Source organism: Oncorhynchus keta, chromosome 22 (genome assembly GCF_023373465.1).
Source record: "Oncorhynchus keta strain PuntledgeMale-10-30-2019 chromosome 22, Oket_V2, whole genome shotgun sequence".
NCBI classification, from domain to species: domain Eukaryota; kingdom Metazoa; phylum Chordata; class Actinopteri; order Salmoniformes; family Salmonidae; genus Oncorhynchus; species Oncorhynchus keta.
In genome coordinates this window covers 54496698-54513600 of record NC_068442.1, presented here as the reverse complement: position 1 = coordinate 54513600, position 16903 = coordinate 54496698, and the positions used below count along the sequence as shown (strand labels likewise).

Genomic DNA, 16903 nt, shown 5'->3' with positions numbered 1-16903 from the left:
TGAGGACACGAGTCCAAGAGGACTGCCAGGGATGGATAAGGCACTCCAGAAGGTTCTTCCCCAGGTGCATGGCAAGAGAAAACATTAGATGTGATGTTGAAGAAAACCTGTGGCCTGATGCTAGAGAGAGGCAGGATTATAGCCTCTCAATTATTTGTTCGAATTACAGAATGTACTTTTAGTTTCTACCTTTTTTTTCTCATTACTGTAATTCCGTAAATTACGACAGACTATTGAAGCAAACTGCTAATTTTCAATTACCTTAAAGAATTGTTATGTTATAAACATTTTAATAAATCATGTGAAAGAATGTCACTCTTTTTCTTTGAAGAAAATATTACTTTGTATGAAGTCACTGAAATTGTTCAAACTGTAAAGATGAAAAGTTTGTATTTTCTGTATTGGTGTTTGATGCTAGTGTTTTTACTCTCAGTGTGTTCTGAGGGACAGTGTGTGTTATCTCAGTGAGGGTTGTGCGTAGTGTTTGGCTGCACTGAGCGTGTTTTGAGCCATGTGTTAAGAGTTGTGTTGCTCGGAATGAGTTTTGCAGGTGATGTGAACTGTTTAGCTCAGGTGACTGTTGGTAGTGCAGACTGTAGTTAAGAGTTTTTGCACATGTGACTCCAGTTGTGCCCACTGTCATTTAGCAATCGAAAAAAACTGTAATAAACAAAGGGAGGGAGGGAGGCACGATGAGGCTACCGGTATATCAATCAACGTGATCCAGCCATCTGTTAGTTCCTTGATATGGTGTTAATGTAAATAGATGTATTTAAACAATGTGTGACAACTCCCCATTGAAAACACTGGTATTGGTGTTGTGGTGACCGTAAGGCGTTCAGCATGGGTTCAGACCCCCTCTCTACCTTGGTTAGGGCCTGGTGGTGACCGTAAAGCCTTCAGCATGGGTTCAGACCCCCTCTCTACCTTGGTTAGGGCCTGGTGATGACCGTAAAGCCTTCAGCATGGGTTCAGACCCCCTCTCTACTTTGGTTAGGGCCTGGTGATGACCGTAGAGCCTTCAGCATGGGTTCAGACCCCCTCTCTACGTTGGTTAGGGCCTGGTGATGACCGTAAAGCCTTCAGCATGGGTTCAGACCCCCTCTCTACTTTGGTTAGGGCCTGGTGATGACCGTAGAGCCTTCAGCAAGGGTTCAGACCCCCTCTCTACCTTGGTTAGGGCCTGGTGCAAACGGTACAGACTTCAGCATGAGTTCAGACCCCCTCTCTACGTTGATTAGGGCCTGGTGATGACCGTAGAGCCTTCAGCATGGGTTCAGACCCCCTCTCTACCTTGGTTAGGGCCTGGTGATGACCGTAAAGCCTTCAGCATGGGTTCAGACCCTCTCTCTACCTTGGTTAGGGCCTGGTGGTGACCGTAAAGCCTTCAGCATGGGTTCAGACCCCCTCTCTACCTTGGTTAGGGCCTGGTGATGACCGTAGAGCCTTCAGCATGGGTTCAGACCCCCTCTCTACCTTGGTTAGGGCCTGGTGGTGACCGTAAGCGTTCAGCATGGGTTCAGACCCCTCTCTACCTTGGTTAGGGCCTGGTGGTGACCGTAAGGCGTTCAGCATGGGTTCAGACCCCCTCTCTACTTTGGTTAGGACCTGGTGATGACCGTAGAGCCTTCAGCATGGGTTCAGACCCCTCTCTACCTTGGTTAGGGCCTGGTGGTGACCGTAAAGCCTTCAGCATGGGTTCAGACCCCCTCTCTACCTTGGTTAGGGCCTGGTGGTGACCGTACAGCCTTCAGCATGGGTTCAGACCCTCTCTCTACCTTGGTTAGGGCCTGGTGATGACCGTAAAGCCTTCAGCATGGGTTCAGACCCTCTCTCTACCTTGGTTAGGGCCTGGTGGTGACCGTAAAGCCTTCAGCATGGGTTCAGACCCCCTCTCTACCTTGGTTAGGGCCTGGTGGTGACCGTAAAGCCTTCAGCATGGGTTCAGACCCCCTCTCTACCTTGGTTAGGGCCTGGTGGTGACCGTAAAGCCTTCAGCATGGGTTCAGACCCCCTCTCTACCTTGGTTAGGGCCTGGTGGTGACCGTAAAGCCTTCAGCATGGGTTCAGACCCCCTCTCTACCTTGGTTAGGGCCTGGTGGTGACCGTAAAGCCTTCAGCATGGGTTCAGACCCCCTCTCTACCTTGGTTAGGGCCTGGTGGTGACCGTACAGCCTTCAGCATGGGTTCAGACCCTCTCTCTACCTTGGTTAGGGCCTGGTGATGACCGTACAGACTTCAGCATGGGTTCAGACCCCCTCTCTACCTTGGTTAGGGCCTGGTGATGACCGTACAGACTTCAGCATGGGTTCAGACCCCCTCTCTACCTTGGTTAGGGCCTGGTGATGACCGTAAAGCCTTCAGCATGGGTTCAGACCCCCTCTCTACCTTGGTTAGGGCCTGGTGGTGACCGTAAGGCGTTCAGCATGGGTTCAGACCCCTCTCTACTTTGGTTAGGGCCTGGTGGTGACCGTAAAGCCTTCAGCATGGGTTCAGACCCCTCTCTACTTTGGTTAGGGCCTGGTGATGACCGTAAAGCCTTCAGCATGGGTTCAGACCCCTCTCTACCTTGGTTAGGGCCTGGTGATGACCGTCAGCAAGGGTTCAGCGTTCAGCATGGGTTCAGACCCCCTCTCTACCTTGGTTAGGGCCTGGTGGTGACCGTAAAGCCTTCAGCATGGCTTCAGACCCCCTCTCTACCTTGGTTAGGGCCTGGTGGTGACCGTAAGGCGTTCAGCATGGGTTCAGACCCCCTCTCTACTTTGGTTAGGGCCTGGTGATGACCGTAAAGCCTTCAGCATGGGTTCAGACCCCCTCTCTACTTTGGTTAGGGCCTGGTGATGACCGTAGAGCCTTCAGCATGGGTTCAGACCCCCTCTCTACCTTGGTTAGGGCCTGGTGATGACCGTAAAGCCTTCAGCATGGGTTCAGACCCCCTCTCTACTTTGGTTAGGGCCTGGTGATGACCGTAGAGCCTTCAGCATGGGTTCAGACCCCCTCTCTACCTTGGTTAGGACCTGGTGATGACCGTAGAGCCTTCAGCATGGGTTCAGACCCCCTCTCTACCTTGGTTAGGGCCTGGTGATGACCGTAGAGCCTTCAGCATGGGTTCAGACCCCTCTCTACGTTGGTTAGGGCCTGGTGATGACCGTAGAGCATTCAGCATGGGTTCAGACCCTCTCTCTACCTTGGTTAGGGCCTGGTGATGACCGTACAGACTTCAGCATGGGTTCAGACCCTCTCTCTACCTTGGTTAGGGCCTGGTGATGACCGTACAGACTTCAGCATGGGTTCAGACCCTCTCTCTACCTTGGTTAGGGCCTGGTGATGACCGTAGAGCCTTCAGCATGGGTTCAGACCCTCTCTCTACCTTGGTTAGGGCCTGGTGATGACCGTACAGACTTCAGCATGGGTTCAGACCCCCTCTCTACCTTGGTTAGGGCCTGGTGATGACCGTACAGACTTCAGCATGGGTTCAGACCCTCTCTCTACCTTGGTTAGGGCCTGGTGATGACCGTACAGACTTCAGCATGGGTTCAGACCCTCTCTCTACCTTGGTTAGGGCCTGGTGATGACCGTAAAGACTTCAGCATGGGTTCAGACCCCCTCTCTACCTTGGTTAGGGCCTGGTGATGACCGTAGAGCCTTCAGCATGAGTTCAGACCCCCTCTCTACCTTGGTTAGGGCCTGGTGATGACCGTACAGACTTCAGCTCTACTGGATAACAATTTGCTCCTGTACTGCCACTGGTTTGTATGTGAACAGATGAACTAGCCACAGACAGTTAGCACAGCCTTAGACAACCATACAACCATAGAAGACACAGTACCCATCACCCAACATGCACGTTCTAACACAAAGAACATGGCTGAGCCAGGTCTCACTGCGAGACAATAACGAGCCACGCACAATGTAATAATCAGATTCATTGATATAGTGTTTCGTTTGGCTTTTCTCACATCATCATGGTAGAGAGAGTTATTAAACATTTAAGTACATTTAACTACGGACTTTTAATTTGTAAAGATAACATAGGCCTAAAAGAAAAAGACAATCCTGTAGTACATGACACTTGAAAACAGCTCCACACACTTGTTCCAAAAAAACCACTCATTCAGAGTACACGTGTCAGGAATATCATACTCCCTTCTTGTCCTATACAATGATCCTATACACACCACTTAAAGAAATTAATGGATGTCAATGGGGTAAAAACCTACAGATGGAAACAGCGACTCACGACACAGCACAGACCTACAGCATGAGGAAAATGACACAGCACAGACCTACAGGATTATTCTGACACAAAACAAAGGGGGTCTTCGCAAATAATCATAATGTGCGGTCGAATCTGTTTAAATAGTATCTTAATATTTAAATAGTTCAATTGTTTGCATATCTTTATGGATAAAATGTCAATGTAATACAATTATACAAAAACATTTATAACATTAATATGAATTTTCTTTGTTTATTTTTGTTTTTAAATCAGAAAACATAATAGTGTGTTTATAGCAGAAACAACCACTGAAATGTTCCATTTGAGTCAAAGGAAAGATACCGTAATAGAAAATGACTTGAGTATAAGTGAAAATGACCCAGTAAAATACTACTTGAGTAAAAGTATCTGTTTTTAAAATGTACTTTAAGTACAATGGTGGGAAAAAGTACTAAGTAAAGTACAGAATATAAATCAAATTCCTGACGGTATGATTTTCTCTTAAGTTTTTTTAAATTTACGGATAGCCAGGGGCACCCCCCAACACACCCCAACACACTCCAACAATCAGAAGAGATTTACAAACGCACTGTGTGTGTTTTTAGTGAGTCCTCCAGATCAGAGGCAGTAGGGATGACCAGGGATGTTCTCTGTTTAGTGAGTCCTCCAGATCAGAGGCAGTAGGGATGACCAGGGATGTTCTCTGTTTAGTGAGTCCTCCAGATCAGAGGCAGTAGGGATGACCAGGGATGTTCTCTGTTTAGTGAGTCCTCCAGATCAGAGGCAGTAGGGATGACCAGGGATGTTCTCTGTTTAGTGAGTCCTCCAGATCAGAGGCAGTAGGGATGACCAGGGATGTTCTCTGTTTAGTGAGTCCTCCAGATCAGAGGCAGGAGGGATGACCAGGGATGTTCTCTGTTTAGTGAGTCCTCCAGATCAGAGGCAGTAGAGATGACCAGGGATGTTCTCTGTTTAGTGAGTCCTCCAGATCAGAGGCAGTAGGGATGACCAGGGATGTTCTCTGTTTAGTGAGTCCTCCAGATCAGAGGCAGTAGGGATGACAACACCTGCTCTTGATAAGTGTGTGAATGGGACCATACTGCTGTCCTGCTTGAGAATGCTAAATGTAACGAGTACTTTTGGATGTCAGGGGGAAATATATGAGAATAAAAAGTACATTATTTTCTTTTGGAATGTACCGAGGTAAAAATAAAAGTTGTCAAAAAATATAAATAGTAAAGTACAGATACCCCCAAAATAAACTACTTGAGTAGTACTTTAAAGTATTTTTTTTTTTTTTTTACTTAAGTACTTTAAACCGCTGCAGTTCAGAAAATACTTATTTACTTATTGGTTAACCCCCCCCCAAAACACCACACACACCTAGGGGTAATAAATCACACCTAGGGGTAATAAATCACACCTAGGGGTAATAAATCTAACAGCCCTTCTCCAGGTTGGTACCCGTTGATTTGATTACCACCGTGGCCTCCAGCCAACGGATGAACCAGTTTATTTTAAGGGAAAATGACAGAGATGTTAATACCGATCGCTATCTGTTAACCTTGTGTATGGAACTGAATTACTGGTATACTCTCTAAATGAATACAGGTGAACTGTAAGGTGACTTACTGGTACACTCTCTAAATGAATACAGGTGAACTGTAAGGTGAATTACTGGTACACTCTCTAAATGAATACAGGTGAACTGTAAGGTGAATTACTGGTACACTCTCTAAATGAATACAGGTGAACTGTAAGGTGAATTACTGGTACACTCTCTAAATGAATACAGGTGAACTGTAAGGTGAATTAATGGTACACTCTCTAAATGAATACAGGTGAACTGTAAGGTGAATTACTGGTACACTCTCTAAATGAATACAGGTGAACTGTAAGGTGAATTACTGGTATACTCTCTAAATGAATACAGGTGAACTGTAAGGTGAATTACTGGTACACTCTCTAAATGAATACAGGTGAACTGTAAGGTGAATTACTGGTACACTCTCTAAATGAATACAGGTGAACTGTAAGGTGCGTCAAGTCAGAAAAGCATCGTACTTGGCTTAAAGAAGTAAATCATTTTATTATGAATAAGATAAGGTATTATTCTACTTGGCTTGAAGAAGTGTATCATTGTATTGTGACCGAGCGAAGTATTGAACTGATGGCTATAGAACTTCGATCTCCTTTAGTTAAGGTCTCAGAATCACCATGACAACTCATCGGCAGTCCAAATTAATGCAATATTATAACTTCAAAAGGATTGAATACAGTTGAAGTGGGAAGTTTACATACACTTAGGTTGGAGTCATTAAAACTAGTTTACATACACTTAGGTTGGAGTCATTAAAACTAGTTTACATACACTTAGGTTGGAGTCATAAAAACTAGTTTACATACACTTAGGTTGGAGTCATAAAAACTAGTTTACATACACTTAGGTTGGAGTCATAAAAACTAGTTTACATACACTTAGGTTGGAGTCATAAAAACTAGTTTACATACACTTAGGTTGGAGTCATAAAAACTAGTTTACATACACTTAGGTTGGAGTCATTAAAACTCGTTTTTCAACCACTTCACACATTTCTTGTTAACAAACTATAGTTTTGGCAGGTCGGCTAGGACATCTACTTTGTGTATGACACAAGTACTTTTTCCAACAGTTGTTTACAGACAGATTATTTCACTAATAATTCACTGTATCACAATTCCAGTGGGTCAGAAGTTTACATACACTAAGTTGACTGGGCCTTTAAACAGCTTGGAAAATTCCAGAAAATGATGTCATGGATTTAGACATTTCAAACGTTTGACCCAATTTAAACAATTTAAAGGCACGGCTACCAAATACTAATTGAGTGTATGTAAACTTCTGACCCACTGGGAATGTGATGAAAGAAATAAAACCTGAAATAAATAATTCTCTCTACTATTATTCTGACATTTCACATTCTTAAAATAAAGTGGTGATCCCAACTGACCTAAGACAGGGAATTCTTACTAGGATTGAATGTCAGGAATTGTGTAAAACTGAGTCGAAATGTTATTTTGGCTATGTATGTATGTATGTATGTAAACTTCCGACTTCGACTATATATACAGCACATCCTGTTTCAACAACACTCATAATTAGATCGTTTGGAGCACCGTGATGTGTGTTTATCACTAACGGTGTTGTTTGTCCATAGAGCAGGCTGTATGTTTGTCCATAGAGCAGGCTGTATGTTTGTCCATAGAGCAGGCTGTATGTTTGTCCATAGAGCAGGCTGTATGTTTGTCCATAGAGCAGGCTGTATGTTTGTACATAGAGCAGGCTGTATGTTTGTCCATAGAGCAGGCTGTATGTTTGTACATAGAGCAGGCTGTATGTTTGTACATAGAGCAGGCTGTATGTTTGTACATAGAGCAGGCTGTATGTTTGTCCATAGAGCAGGCTGTATGTTTGTCCATAGAGCAGGCTGTATGTTTGTCCATAGAGCAGGCTGTATGTTTGTCCATAGAGCAGGCTGTATGTTTGTACATAGAGCAGGCTGTATGTTTGTCCATAGAGCAGGCTGTATGTTTGTCCATAGAGCAGGCTGTATGTTTGTCCATAGAGCAGGCTGTATGTTTGTCCATAGAGCAGGCTGTATGTTTGTCCATAGAGCAGGCTGTATGTTTGTCCATAGAGCAGGCTGTATGTTTGTCCATAGAGCAGGCTGTATGTTTGTCCATAGAGCAGGCTGTATGTTTGTCCATAGAGCAGGCTGTATGTTTGTCCATAGAGCAGGCTGTATGTTTGTCCATAGAGCAGGCTGTATGTTTGTCCATAGAGCAGGCTGTATGTTTGTACATAGAGCAGGCTGTATGTTTGTCCATAGAGCAGGCTGTATGTTTGTCCATAGAGCAGGCTGTATGTTTGTCCATAGAGCAGGCTGTATGTTTGTCCATAGAGCAGGCTGTATGTTTGTCCATAGAGCAGGCTGTATGTTTGTCCATAGAGCAGGCTGTATGTTTGTCCATAGAGCAGGCTGTATGTTTGTCCATAGAGCAGGCTGTATGTTTGTCCATAGAGCAGGCTGTATGTTTGTCCATAGAGCAGGCTGTATGTTTGTACATAGAGCAGGCTGTATGTTTGCTGTGGGATCTGGGGAGTTGCTGTTCATCTGTGGTTCCCTCCCAAATAGCACCCTAATTCCCTTTATAGTGCACTACGTTTGACAAGGGCCCATAGAGCTCTGGCCAAAAATAGTGCACTATATAGAGAATAGGGTGCTATTTATGATGCACCCTCAGCATTAGAGGGTGCATCATAGAGAAGAGATGTGATGAAAATGGATTCCTCTCGGCCGGCAGGGCATTCATCTAACTCATAATGGACACTTACTCTATATGCTGTAGTATGAACGGCTTAGGAAGCAGCTGTTAGAGTTGAGAGGTCACGGCTTAGAAAGCAGCTGTTAGAGTTTAGAGGTCACGGCTTAGGAAGCAGCTGTTGGAGTTGAGAGGTCACGGCTTAGGAACCAGCTGTTAGAGTTGAGAGGTCACGGCTTAGGAAGCAGGCTTAGGAACCAGTCAGCCAGTCAGTCAGCCAGTCAGCCAGCCAGCCAGTCAGCCAGCCAGCCAGCCAGTCAGCCTCTTCTCCACGTGTTGGATATCTTCTATGATGAACTGGGTGTTTCCAGCCCTGAATGCTGATTGGCTGACAGCCAGACTGTATACCACAGGTATGACACATTTATTTTTACTGCTCTAATTACATTGGTAACCAGTTTATAATAGCAATAAGGCACCTCGGGGGTTTGTGGTATATGGCCAATATACCACACCCCCCTCATGCCTTATTGCTTAATTAAGTACAGTGAGGATGTTAAAAAGACAAGAGATCAGAGGGACCAGATCAGCTCAGGCATATTGGAATGAATAACCATGGAGACATCACAAATGGCAGCCTATCCCCTATACAGTACACTACTGTAGACCATAGTGCCCAAACTACTGGACTTATATAGGGAATAGACTGCCATTTGGTCCACACCCATGACATGACAGGACAGGAGACAGACGGCTTGTCAACTAGGAGAAACAACAGCATAAAGAATAAAAAAATAAAATAAAAAAATCAAAGATATACACTGACAGTCCTGTGAATCTCTCTGATTAAGGAGTGTCTGCTGACTGTCCTGTGAATCTCTCTGATTAAGGAGTGTCTGCTGACTGAATCTCTCTGATTAAGGAGTGTCTGCTGACTGTCCTGTGAATCTCTCTGATTAAGGAGTGTCTGCTGACTGTCCTGTGAATCTCTCTGATTAAGGAGTGTCTGCTGACTGTCCTGTGAATCTCTCTGATTAAGGAGTGTCTGCTGACTGTCCTATGAATCTCTCTGATTAAGGAGTGTCTGCTGACTGAATCTCTCTGATTAAGGAGTGTCTGCTGACTGTCCTGTGAATCTCTCTGATTAAGGAGTGTCTGCTGACTGTCCTGTGAATCTCTCTGATTAAGGAGTGTCTGCTGACTGTCCTGTGAATCTCTCTGATTAAGGAGTGTCTGCTGACTGTCCTGTAAGGAGTGTCTGCTGACTGAATCTCTCTGATTAAGGAGTGTCTGCTGACTGTCCTGTGAATCTCTCTGATTAAGGAGTGTCTGCTGACTGAATCTCTCTGATTAAGGAGTGTCTGCTGACTGTCCTGTGAATCTCTCTGATTAAGGAGTGTCTGCTGACTGTCCTGTGAATCTCTCTGATTAAGGAGTGTCTGCTGACTGAATCTCTCTGATTAAGGAGTGTCTGCTGACTGAATCTCTCTGATTAAGGAGTGTCTGCTGACTGAATCTCTCTGATTAAGGAGTGTCTGCTGACTGTCCTGTGAATCTCTCTGATTAAGGAGTGTCTGCTGACTGAATCTCTCTGATTAAGGAGTGTCTGCTGACTGAATCTCTCTGATTAAGGAGTGTCTGCTGACTGAATCTCTCCGATTAAGGAGTGTCTGCTGACTGAATCTCTCTGATTAAGGAGTGTCTGCTGACTGTCCTGTGAATCTCTCTGATTAAGGAGTGTCTGCTGACTGAATCTCTCTGATTAAGGAGTGTCTGCTGACTGTCCTGTGAATCTCTCTGATTAAGGAGTGTCTGCTGACTGTCCTGTGAATCTCTCTGATTAAGGAGTGTCTGCTAAGTGACTACAATGTCAAAGAGTAAATGCAAGTAGAGGGAACATTAATAATAATGACAGCAATAAAGGAATCAACAGGATGACGATCGTACCGAGACTGTCAACATTTCGGGGACATCACATCTTCGTTTCTCCCCATTAGCAATTTCATAATATTCATAGATTTGTGTGTGTGTGTGTGTGTGTGTGTGTACGTGTGTGTGTACGTGTGTATGTGTACGTGTGTGTGTGTGTGTGTACGTGTGTGTGTGTGTGTGTGTGTATGTGTACGTGTGTGTGTGTGTAAGTGTGTATGTGTACATGTGTGTGTGTGTGTATGTGTACATGTGTGTGTGTGTACGTGTGTGTGTGTCGGGCTGAAGGGCAGCCAGCCAGGCAGTAGAGGTGAGCGGTGTAGCAGGGTATGTGGGGTTCAGAGGTCAGTGGTAGCCTTGGCGGTGTAGCAGGGTATCTGGGGTTCAGAGGTCAGTGGTAGCCTTGGCGGTGAGGGCCTGGATACGGCTGGTGTTACAGCTCTTACAGAGGACATGCCCGTCCAGGGGGTAACAACCCTGGTTGTCCCCTTCAGACAGAGGAGAACCACAGTCCTGAAGAGGAGAGACACACACAGACAGGTGGACACGTGAGACACACACATCTGTCACCATGCTCTAGCAAACATTACACATGGCTGACATAGACAGAGTTGACCAAACATTATGCTCTTTCCATGACAGAGACCGACCAGGTGAATCCAGGTGAAAGCTACGATCCCTTAATGATGTCACCTGTTAAATCGACTTCAATCAGTGTAGATGAAGGGGAGGAAGACGGGGTTAAAGAAGGATGTTTAAGCCTTGAGACAGTTGAGACATGGATTGTGTCTGTGTGTCATTCAGAGGGTGAATGGGCAAAACAAAATATTAAGTGCCTTTGAACAGGGTAGTAGGTGGTAGTAGGTGGTAGTAGATGGTAGTAGGTGGTAGTAGATGGTAGTAGGTGGTAGTAGGTGGTAGTAGGTGGTAGTAGGTGGTAGTAGGTGGTAGTAGGTGGTAGTAGGTGGTAGTAGGTGGTAGTAGGTGGTAGTAGGTGGTAGTAGGTGGTAGTAGATGGTAGTAGGTGGTAGTAGGTGGTAGTAGATGGTAGTAGGTGGTAGTAGGTGGTAGTAGGTGGTAGTAGATGGTAGTAGATGGTAGTAGGTGGTAGTAGGTGGTAGTAGGTGGTAGTAGGTGGTAGTAGGTGATAGTAGGTGGTAGTAGGTGGTAGTAGGTGGTAGTAGGTGGTAGTAGGTGGTAGTAGGTGGTAGTAGATGGTAGTAGGTGGTAGTAGGTGGTAGTAGGTGGTAGTAGGTGGTAGTAGGTGGTAGTAGGTGATAGTAGATGGTAGTAGGTGGTAGTAGGTGGTAGTAGGTGGTAGTAGGTGGTAGTAGATGGTAGTAGGTGGTAGTAGGTGGTAGTAGGTGGTAGTAGATGGTAGTGGTAGTAGATGGTAGTAGGTGGTAGTAGGTGGTAGTAGGTGGTAGTAGGTAGTAGGTGGTAGTAGATGGTAGTAGGTGGTAGTAGGTAGGTAGTAGGTGGTAGTAGATGGTAGTAGGTGGTAGTAGGTGGTAGTAGATGGTAGTAGATGGTAGTAGATGGTAGTAGGTGATAGTAGGTGGTAGTAGGTGGTAGTAGATGGTAGTAGATGGTAGTAGATGGTAGTAGATGGTAGTAGGTGGTAGTAGGTGGTAGTAGATGGTAGTAGATGGTAGTAGGTGGTAGTAGGTGATAGTAGGTGGTAGTAGGTGGTAGTAGGTGGTAGTAGGTGATAGTAGGTGGTAGTAGGTGGTAGTAGGTGGTAGTAGGTGGTAGTAGGTGGTAGTAGGTGGGTGGTAGTAGGTGGTAGTAGGTGGTAGTAGATGGTAGTAGGTGGTAGTAGGTGGTAGTAGATGGTAGGTGGTAGTAGGTGGTAGTAGGTGGTAGTAGATGGTAGTAGGTGGTAGTAGGTGGTAGTAGATGGTAGTAGGTGGTAGTAGATGGTAGTAGGTGGTAGTAGGTGGTAGTAGGTGGTAGTAGGTGGTAGTAGATGGTAGTAGTAGTAGATGGTAGTAGGTGGTAGTAGGTGGTAGTAGGTGGTAGTAGATGGTAGTAGATGGTAGTAGGTGGTAGTAGATGTTAGTAGGTGGTAGTAGATGGTAGTAGATGGTAGTAGGTGGTAGTAGGTGGTAGTAGATGGTAGTAGGTGGTAGTAGATGGTAGTAGGTGGTAGTAGATGGTAGTAGATGGTAGTAGGTGGTAGTAGGTGGTAGTAGGTGGTAGTAGATGGTAGTAGGTGGTAGTAGATGGTAGTAGGTGGTAGTAGGTGGTAGTAGATGGTAGTAGGTGGTAGTAGGTGGTAGTAGGTGGTAGTAGATGGTAGTAGGTGGTAGTAGGTGGTAGTAGGTGGTAGTAGGTGGTAGTAGGTGATAGTAGGTGGTAGTAGGTGGTAGTAGATGGTAGTAGGTGGTAGTAGGTGATAGTAGGTGGTAGTAGGTGGTAGTAGGTGGTAGTAGATGGTAGTAGGTGGTAGTAGGTGGTAGTCGATGGTAGTAGGTGGTAGTAGGTGGTAGTAGATGGTAGTAGGTGGTAGTAGGTGGTAGTAGATGGTAGTAGATGGTAGTAGGTGATAGTAGATGGTAGTAGATGGTAGTAGGTGGTAGTAGGTGGTAGTAGGTGGTAGTAGATGGTAGTAGGTGGTAGTAGGTGGTAGTAGGTGGTAGTAGATGGTAGTAGGTGGTAGTAGGTGGTAGTAGATGGTAGTAAATGGAGTTAGGTGGTAGTAGTTGGTAGTAGGTGGTAGTAGGTGACAGGCGCACCGGTTTGTGTCAAGAACTGCAACGCTGCTGGGTTTTTCACACCCAACAGTTTCCCGTGTGTATCAAGAATGGTCCACCACCCAAAGGACATCCAGACAACTAGACACAACTGTGGGAAGCATCAGAGTCAACATGGACCAGCATCCCTGTGGAAGCATCAGAGTCAACATGGACCAGCATCCCTGTGGGAGCATCAGAGACAACATGGACCAGCATCCCTGTGGAAGCATCAGAGTCAACATGGACCAGCATCCCTGTGGAAACATCAGAGTCAACATGGACCAGCATCCCTGTGGAAGCATCAGAGTCAACATGGACCAGCATCCCTGTGGAAACATCAGAGTCAACATGGACCAGCATCCCTGTGGAAATATCAGATTCAACATGGACCAGCATCCCTGTGGGAAGCATTGGAGTCAACATGGACCAGCATCCCTGTGGGAAGCATTGGAGTCAACATGGACCAGCATCCCTGTGGGAGCATCAGAGTCAACATGGACCAGCATCCCTGTGGGAAGCATTGGAGTCAACATGGACCAGCATCCCTGTGGGAAGCATTGGAGTCAACATGGTCCAGCATCCCTGTGGGAAGCATTGGAGTCAACATGGACCAGCATCCCCGTGGAAACATCAGAGTCAACATGGACCAGCATCTCTGTGGGAAGCATTGGAGTCAACATGGACCAGCATCCCTGAGGGAAGCATCGGAGTCAACATGGACCAGCATCCCTGTGGGAAGCATTGGAGTCAACATGGACCAGCATCCCTGTGGGAAGCATCGGAGTCAACATGGACCAGCATCCCTGTGGGAAGCATTGGAGTCAACATGGACCAGCATCCCTGTGGGAAACATTGAGTCAACATGGACCAGCACCCCTGTGGGAAGCATTGGAGTCAACATGGACCAGCATCCCTGTGGGAAGCATTGGAGTCAACATGGACCAGCATCCCTGTGGGAGCATCAGAGTCAACATGGACCAGCATCCCTGTGGGAGCATCAGAGTCAACATGGACCAGCATCCCTGTGGGAGCATCAGAGTCAACATGGACCAGCATCCCTGTGGGAAGCATTGGAGTCAACATGGACCAGCATCCCTGTGGGAAGCATTGGAGTCAACATGGACCAGCATCCCTGTGGAAACATCAGAGTCAACATGGACCAGCATCCCTGTGGAAACATCAGAGTCAACATGGACCAGCATCCCTGTGGGAAGCATCGGAGTCAACATGGACCAGCATCCCTGTGGGAGGCATTGGAGTCAACATGGACCAGCATCCCTGTGGAAACATCAGAGTCAACATGGACCAGCATCTCTGTGGGAAGCATTGGAGTCAACATGGACCAGCATCCCTGTGGGAAGCATCGGAGTCAACATGGACCAGCATCCCTGTGGGAAGCATTGGAGTCAACATGGACCAGCATCCCTGTGGGAAGCATCGGAGTCAACATGGACCAGCATCCCTGTGGGAAGCATCGGAGTCAACATGGACCAGCATCCCTGTGGGAAACATTGGAGTCAACATGGACCAGCACCCCTGTGGGAAGCATTGGAGTCAACATGGACCAGCATCCCTGTGGGAAGCATTGGAGTCAACATGGACCAGCATCCCTGTGGGAGCATCAGAGTCAACATGGACCAGCATCCCTGTGGGAGCATCAGAGTCAACATGGACCAGCATCCCTGTGGAAACATCAGAGTCAACATGGACCAGCATCCCTGTGGGAAGCATTGAGTCAACATGTGCCAGCATCCCTGTGGAAACATCAGAGTCAACATGGACCAGCATCCCTGTGGAAGCATCAGAGTCAACATGGACCAGCATCCCTGTGGAAACATCAGAGTCAACATGGACCAGCATCCCTGTGGGAACATCAGAGTCAACATGGACCAGCATCCCTGTGGGAAGCATTGGAGTCAACATGGACCAGCATCCCTGTGGGAAGCATTGGAGTCAACATGGTCCAGCATCCCTGTGGGAAGCATTGGAGTCAACATGGACCAGCATCCCTGTGGAAACATCAGAGTCAACATGGACCAGCATCCCTGTGGGAAGCATCAGAGTCAACATGGACCAGCATCCCTGTGGGAAGCATTGGAGTCAACATGGACCAGCATCCCTGAGGGAAGCATCGGAGTCAACATGGACCAGCATCCCTGTGGGAAGCATTGGAGTCAACATGGACCAGCATCCCTGAGGGAAGCATCGGAGTCAACATGGACCAGCATCCCTGTGGGAAGCATTGGAGTCAACATGGACCAGCATCCCTGTGGGAAGCATCGGAGTCAACATGGACCAGCATCCCTGTGGGAAGCATCGGAGTCAACATGGACCAGCATCCCTGTGGGAAACATTGGAGTCAACATGGACCAGCACCCCTGTGGGAAGCATTGGAGTCAACATGGACCAGCATCCCTGTGGGAAGCATTGGAGTCAACATGGACCAGCATCCCTGTGGGAGCATCAGAGTCAACATGGACCAGCATCCCTGTGGGAGCATCAGAGTCAACATGGACCAGCATCCCTGTGGGAAGCATTGGAGTCAACATGGACCAGCATCCCTGTGGGAAGCATTGGAGTCAACATGGACCAGCATCCCTGTGGAAACATCGGAGTCAACATGGACCAGCATCCCTGTGGAAACATCAGAGTCAACATGGACCAGCATCCCTGTGGAAACATCAGAGTCAACATGGACCAGCATCCCTGTGGGAAGCACCGGAGTCAACATGGACCAGCATCCCTGTGGGAGGCATTGGAGTCAACATGGACCAGCATCCCTGTGGAAACATCAGAGTCAACATGGACCAGCATCCCTGTGGGAAGCATTGGAGTCAACATGGACCAGCATCCCTGTGGGAAGCATCGGAGTCAACATGGACCAGCATCCCTGTGGGAAGCATTGGAGTCAACATGGACCAGCATCCCTGTGGGAAGCATCGGAGTCAACATGGACCAGCATCCCTGTGGGAAGCATCGGAGTCAACATGGACCAGCATCCCTGTGGGAAACATTGGAGTCAACATGGACCAGCACCCCTGTGGGAAGCATTGGAGTCAACATGGACCAGCATCCCTGTGGGAAGCATTGGAGTCAACATGGACCAGCATCCCTGTGGGAGCATCAGAGTCAACATGGACCAGCATCCCTGTGGGAGCATCAGAGTCAACATGGACCAGCATCCCTGTGGGAGCATCAGAGTCAACATGGACCAGCATCCCTGTGGGAAGCATTGGAGTCAACATGGACCAGCATCCCTGTGGGAGCATCAGAGTCAACATGGACCAGCATCCCTGTGGGAAGCATTGGAGTCAACATGGACCAGCATCCCTGTGGGAGCATCAGAGTCAACATGGACCAGCATCCCTGTGGGAGCATCAGAGTCAACATGGACCAGCATCCCTGTGGGAGCATCAGAGTCAACATGGACCAGCATCCCTGTGGAAGCATCAGAGTCAACATGGACCAGCATCCCTGTGGAAGCATCAGAGTCAACATGGACCAGCATCCCTGTGGAAACATCATAGTCAACATGGACCAGCACCCCTGTGGGAAGCATCGGAGTCAACATGGACCAGCATCCCTGTGGGAAGCATTGGAGTCAACATGGACCAGCATCCCTGTGGGAGCATCAGAGTCAACATGGACCAGCATCCCTGTGGAAGCATCAGAGTCAACATGGACCAGCATCCCTGTGGGAAGCATCGGAGTCAAC

At 47.2% G+C, this 16903-nt stretch overlaps 1 protein-coding gene and 3 long non-coding RNA genes across 8 annotated transcripts in view; 2 read left to right on the top strand and 2 right to left on the bottom strand.

Annotated features, from left to right (window-relative positions):
• Window positions 1-941: 941 nt before the first annotated feature.
• On the bottom strand, window positions 942-5467 carry LOC127910742 (uncharacterized). Of its 3 annotated transcripts, XR_008076087.1 has the most exons (4): window positions 3432-5467; window positions 3188-3309; window positions 1657-2205; window positions 942-1415 (listed from the first exon to the last, which is right to left on the bottom strand). It is a non-coding gene; the product is annotated as an uncharacterized LOC127910742 (long non-coding RNA). The 3 variants fall into 3 exon arrangements; XR_008076086.1 differs by lacking the exons at window positions 3188-3309; window positions 3432-5467 and adding an exon at window positions 3310-3400 and having other exon boundaries at window positions 1657-2388; XR_008076085.1 differs by lacking the exon at window positions 3432-5467 and having other exon boundaries at window positions 3188-3389.
• A 231-nt stretch (window positions 5468-5698) lies between these two features.
• Window positions 5699-6221, top strand: LOC127910734 (uncharacterized). Its single transcript, XR_008076044.1, has 3 exons — window positions 5699-5842; window positions 5889-6026; window positions 6073-6221. It is a non-coding gene; the product is annotated as an uncharacterized LOC127910734 (long non-coding RNA).
• Window positions 6222-9782: 3561 nt separating this feature from the next.
• LOC127910733 (lipoma-preferred partner homolog) overlaps window positions 9783-16903 on the bottom strand; it is a 14133-nt gene continuing 7012 nt past the window's right edge. The window contains exon 3 of the mRNA XM_052475649.1: window positions 9783-10963. Within this exon, the coding sequence (XP_052331609.1) occupies window positions 10835-10963 (129 nt within the window). The 3' untranslated portion in view covers window positions 9783-10834. The remainder of the gene's footprint in view (window positions 10964-16903) is intronic.
• On the top strand, window positions 11128-12934 carry LOC127910740 (uncharacterized). 3 transcript variants are annotated; one of them, XR_008076083.1, is made up of 4 exons: window positions 11128-11484; window positions 11555-11724; window positions 12119-12218; window positions 12836-12899. It is a non-coding gene; the product is annotated as an uncharacterized LOC127910740 (long non-coding RNA). The 3 variants fall into 3 exon arrangements; XR_008076082.1 differs by having other exon boundaries at window positions 11128-11724; window positions 12119-12168; window positions 12826-12934; XR_008076081.1 differs by having other exon boundaries at window positions 11128-11724.